This window comes from Oncorhynchus mykiss, chromosome 6 (assembly GCF_057628025.1).
Source record: "Oncorhynchus mykiss isolate SJ-2025 chromosome 6, ASM5762802v1, whole genome shotgun sequence".
NCBI classification, from domain to species: Eukaryota; Metazoa; Chordata; class Actinopteri; order Salmoniformes; family Salmonidae; genus Oncorhynchus; species Oncorhynchus mykiss.
Window position 1 is genome coordinate 48,835,701 of NC_143027.1, and position 6,000 is coordinate 48,841,700.

At 40.0% G+C, this 6,000-nt stretch overlaps 1 protein-coding gene across 1 annotated transcript in view; it reads right to left on the reverse strand.

Annotated features, from left to right (window-relative positions):
* qsox2 (quiescin Q6 sulfhydryl oxidase 2) overlaps positions 1-3,061 on the reverse strand; it is a 62,287-nt gene extending 59,226 nt beyond the window's left edge. Inside the window, exon 1 of the mRNA XM_021606671.3 lies at positions 2,589-3,061. Within this exon, the coding sequence (XP_021462346.3) occupies positions 2,589-2,862 (274 nt within the window). The 5' untranslated portion in view covers positions 2,863-3,061. The remainder of the gene's footprint in view (positions 1-2,588) is intronic.
* Between the last annotated feature and the right edge of the window lie 2,939 nt (positions 3,062-6,000).

Consider the following 6,000-nt stretch of genomic DNA (forward strand, 5'->3'; position numbering starts at 1 on the left):
TGCAATGATTGAAAAACATGTACGTGTACATTTATTTTGCAACGCTCGCGTACGCGATGCGACCGGTGTGGTCAGCATGTTAGGCTAATCACTGGTCTACCTTTAATAGAACTAGTGTAACGTTAACCTAGCTCCTATTTTCATAATGTTTGAATGTTGCTAGAAATGGCAGCATTCTTTACATAGCTGATGTGTATTGACATAGAATTACATTAATATTATAATGCTGAATGTTAGACATAGGACGCAATGTGTATGTACATGGAGGAGTCGTCGTGTAGTTGTAGTTGGCTGCTGCAACCTCTAGAGAGACGTCCTCGTCCAGCTCTTCATCGGAAGAAGGAATGGGATGAATATCATCTCCGAGATAAGCTTGTCCTTTCATACACTGATTCCCGTTGTGGCAGATCTTCCCCCCAGTTATTCCAACGAAACCGGGACAGGACAACTCTGATCTTTAGCCGTTTGCGACCAGCCGCAATGGTGTAGTCCGTTTGTGTTGAAATGTAGGCTACATACAAAGGTGGTACCACAGAGTATTAAACATAGGGCATTCAACTCTTTTCACAAGCATGAACCAATTTTTTGCTCTCTTCCAAGTTTCTTGGAAAAGCATGGAAACTTATGTACGGGTGCTTTTGCCTGGAAGGGACTGGAATTATTCGTACCCAACAAAGGATGCTTCCGCATTCCAAAACACAGAAGTATGATAAAGCCTTTAATACAAAGTTGAAGCTGTGTTTGCATACTCATACTAACCGCACTATTTGTGATATAAATTGAGGGTGCAGTATGCTTATTGGTCATAGTATGGTACGCCAAAAGTTCCCAGATGTTGTACTAAATACACCAAAATATCAAGTATACAAGCAGTGGACACTATTTCTGTGCTTTTAGAGCCCATAATGCAAAATGTTATCAGATTTGAAGTAAATGGCAGAAAATATTTAGCCGAAGTCCAACAAATTCATTGCTTTAAATAATTATGACATGTTAACAAAATGATGAGCAATGTAATAAAGTAATGACTTTTCAAATAAGTTACACGTTATGTTGGCAGACAATTTGTTAGCTACGCTATCCTTACAAACTGCATATCATTACAGCCTGTATGTGCCTGTATGTTAGCTAGCTACCTAATGTTAGTTGCCTACTAATACATCAAACTTGCCAGTATATTAATTATATGCTATTCAACTAACTACCCAACATTTATTGACTTGATTATTCACGTCATGCTTTAAGTGGTACAGTCGTTGTGTGTTCTCAATGGACATTGTTAATGAAGGGTACGTTTTCGTAAATTCACTCTGGATATCTACACCAATTTCAGAGCACTCTCGTCTAAGTGTGCCAGAACGCAGAATAACTGATGCATTTATGAAAGCTCAACACCCGTTGAATATGGCCGGTGTCAGTAAATATCTGCAAAAAGCATACTTAAATTGGTGCCAGCAGCAGTTACAGACACCAAGGCTATAGACAACATGAAAACAGCTTAATCAGCTCTGCTAGGGAGAGTGAAATGGTCAGAGTGAGGAGTTCTCTCATTTGTGTATGGAAGTAGCTAACAAGCTAGCCAACATTAGCCAGTTAACTTGGGTGCTTGACTGCCGTTGTGAGGTCAGAACGCTCAGATCAACCCTACTCCTCGACCAGTGTCCAGTGTGCACTTTGAATGCTCTGAATTTACAAAACGCCAAGAGAGCACTCTGGCACTACAAATTGAATTTAGAAACACACCCGTAGTCGTAAAATGTCTAGCTAGTAATTTGTTAACTTGCTAACGAGCTAGCAAGAGGTTGCATAGCAACAGCATCAACTTCCAGTAGACAAGCGAAGAGCTAGTACACTCAACTGAAAGGATACCGTTCGTTTACAGTATACTAAAATTAACTAATAGTGTATAGTATTATATACACTCATTAAGTGTGCAGTATACAGTATGTTAAAACTGTTATTCAAACAACAAATGAGGTTGCCAAGTCACGTGGTGTAAGAGCTATTGAAATTTGAATATTGTGATCATGCACTTTGTTGACTGTTCTTTAACTAGTGTCAGTGCGCAAGGCTGTCTAAAAATAAGACCCTTGCAATGTTGTATAGCTTTTTTACTTCATAAAAGAGCCTCATCTGGTGTATGTAACGTTAGATCAAATCGTTCGCGACCTATTGAAGATTTAAGGTCCGAATATTCGGCAAATATCTCATCTCAAACCAACTTTAACCACGGTGTTAAACCGTACCATATGTTGACGGACTAGAAGAGCAGATGAGGGAGAAAAAAAACATCGAGATCCAAATAGCTACCGTTAGCTAAGAAAACATGCACGCAATAGCTAACATTATGATGCTTACCGTTATTGTTATTTGTAATGTTAGCTAACTAGTGTTTCACATTTTAATCCAAACTAAATTAAGGTAGCTACCAAACTAGCTAGTTATCAACCAGCTAATAATATTAGCCAGCTAACGTTGTTAGCTATCCGCTAAGAAGATAGCAGAAACACAACAGGGAGAGAATTTAGAAAAGGCTAGCAAACATTTTCTTTGACCGTGCTAGCTAGCTAAATATCCATAAGACTCACCTTTTACATCGCCAGCTAGTGCCTTCCAGGTAGGAGAGTACTGGATGCAGTGACCACACCATGATGAGTAGAACTGGACCAGCCAAGCTGTGGAAGAGTTGACCAAAGTCTGCTTGACAGTCGCGCTTGTCAGTATAACCACGGGGTCCTCCTCAGAATACAGCCGAGTGGTTAGAGACGGATTAAATAGAAACACAAAAATAATGCTCGTTTTGAACAATAAAAAAACTGTTTTTCGGAGCGAAGGGCAGCCGTCAACACACAGAGTCGCCATATCGTATAGACAATGTGGAGATGGAAAGCGAGAGGCTAAGGACGGACACGCCTGGTGCCAAAATTGATGACGTATATCGAGTGGAGACAAACGGATTCAGTTCAGTCAAAGATTTGTTAAACTAAACCAAGATATACCACAGCCTGTCATCTCCAATGGGAACGAATGAGCCATAGTGGGCAGAACAAGCAAGGTGGGCACTAGCTAGCGAGATCCTATTGGCTCGTTCTATCAGACATCTGCATATTTCCGTTAGGGAACGCCTCCTCTGTGAAGTGCGCGTGTGCAACAACCCAATTCGCCTTTGTACTCATTCTAAACAACACGATTTAAAACAAATAACATATTGTAGGGAATAGGAAACTGTATTGAGATCAAATGTTTCATCGATGAGAAAATGTGCAGAATGTCAGCCAAAATCCATCTCGTTCCTGCTTCCCCCACTGCCGGCCAGTGGGCTTCCTCTCTCAAAGCGGATGATTTATACATCCGTTAAAATATCTGTGATTGCGTTATCTGTGATAAAATATTGTGATTGCGGCTAGAATCTTCAGCGAGACTGTGAAATGTGTCTGCCGAAGTTGGGACTTGGGAGTGTTCAGAGTGATTCCGTTTTTATCCGAGTGAATTGTTGGTTGTTGTTTGGGGATTTTTTAAAACAAAAAGTCAATGCCGTAGTTGTACATTTTCGGTGCAATAAATGTGCTTCAGCGGTCACCCTGGTCTGATGTTGGATACACTATCTCGCTACCTTCCACTAACGCTTCGATCACACCAACGATGATTACGCAGCATCGTCTGGATATGTGTGCAACAAAAGTTCATAAATCACCTTCTGCTTGCTACCATTTCTGTCAAGCGGCCTGCGCATACAGTTTGAATAATATATTCGATAAATCCAACATAAGAGACACACAGAATGCACGTCAACTGCTGCAAGTCAAGTGCAATGTTCCATTGGCAATTAATGTACTTCTGTTGTACCAAAATGCAAAAGTGCAAAAACATTATCTGTGTAATCGAGGCATAACATGCTGACCACATCGCCTGCGATTTGCGTACAAACATTGTTATTTGTTATTCAATCACAACTGTTACACATACCTGCTCACGTGCATGCTAAAATATAACTTTTTTTTATATATATATTTTTTTTTGTGGGGGGGGGGGGGTCAGCTTTAATATTGCAGGTAGATCAATGTAATTGACTGAATCACTTCCAATCCCCCATATTTTTTTTTATCAAATATATATATTTATATACATACATACATACATTCACAGACCTGTAAGATTTCCATCTTATACATACTATATACAGTGCCTTGCGAAAGTATTCGGCCCCCTTGAACTTTGCGACCTTTTCCCACATTTCAGGCTTCAAACATAAAGATATAAAACTGTATTTTTTTGTGAAGAATCAACAACAAGTGGGACACAATCATGAAGTGGAACGACATTTATTGGATATTTCAAACTTTTTTTAACAAATCAAAAACTGAAAAATTGGGCGTGCAAAATTATTCAGCCCCCTTAAGTTAATACTTTGTAGCGCCACCTTTTGCTGCGATTACAGCTGTAAGTCGCTTGGGGTATGTCTCTATCAGTTTTGCACATCGAGAGACTGACATTTTTTCCCATTCCTCCTTGCAAAACAGCTCGAGCTCAGTGAGGTTGGATGGAGAGCATTTGTGAACAGCAGTTTTCAGTTCTTTCCACAGATTCTCGATTGGATTCAGGTCTGGACTTTGACTTGGCCATTCTAACACCTGGATATGTTTATTTTTGAACCATTCCATTGTAAATTTTGCTTTATGTTTTGGATCATTGTCTTGTTGGAAGACAAATCTCCGTCCCAGTCTCAGGTCTTTTGCAGACTCCATCAGGTTTTCTTCCAGAATGGTCCTGTATTTGGCTCCATCCATCTTCCCATCAATTTTAAACATCTTCCCTGTCCCTGCTGAAGAAAAGCAGGCCCAAACCATGATGCTGCCACCACCATGTTTGACAGTGGGGATGGTGTGTTCAGCTGTGTTGCTTTTACGCCAAACATAACGTTTTGCATTGTTGCCAAAAAGTTCAATTTTGGTTTCATCTGACCAGAGCACCATCTTCCACATGTTTGGTGTGTCTCCCAGGTGGCTTGTGGCAAACTTTAAACAACACTTTTTATGGATATCTTTAAGAAATGGCTTTCTTCTTGCCACTCTTCCATAAAGGCCAGATTTGTGCAATATACGACTGATTCTCCCACCTCAGCTGTAGATCTCTGCAGTTCATCCAGAGTGATCATGGGCCTCTTGGCTGCATCTCTGATCAGTCTTCTCCTTGTATGAGCTGAAAGTTTAGAGGGACGGCCAGGTCTTGGTAGATTTGCAGTGGTCTGATACTCCTTCCATTTCAATATTATTGCTTGCACAGTGCTCCTTGGGATGTTTAAAGCTTGGGAAATCTTTTTGTATCCAAATCCGGCTTTAAACTTCTTCACAACAGTATCTCGGACCTGCCTGGTGTGTTCCTTGTTCTTCATGATGCTCTCTGCACTTTTAACGGACCTCTGAGACTATCACAGTGCAGGTGCATTTATACGGAGACTTGATTACACACAGGTGGATTGTATTTATCATCATTAGTCATTTAGGTCAACATTGGATCATTCAGAGATCCTCACTGAACTTCTGGAGAGAGTTTGGTGCACTGAAAGTAAAGGGGCTGAATAATTTTGCACGTCCAATTTTTCAGTTTTTGATTTGTTAAAGTTTGAAATATCCAATAAATGTCGTTCCACTTCATGATTGTGTCCCACTTGTTGATTCTTCACAAAAAAATACAGTTTTATATCTTTATGTTTGAAGCCTGAAATGTGGCAAAAGGTCGCAAAGTTCAAGGGGGCCGAATACTTTCGCAAGGCACTGTATCTCTTAACACCATCCATATTGGATTTCTATTTGCTATGCATTTTTCAACTGTGCTGTGAGGTTTCACAAAAGTTCTGAACCTTTCTATTCTCATTGTTCCTACAGATTGTAAATTGAAAATAAATATTTTTGCTAAAAGTATTATTATATTACTGATCGACTGACTATGACTTTTCAGATCGCCCAGTAGTGATGTTAGCTCCAGATAAATATTGCAATT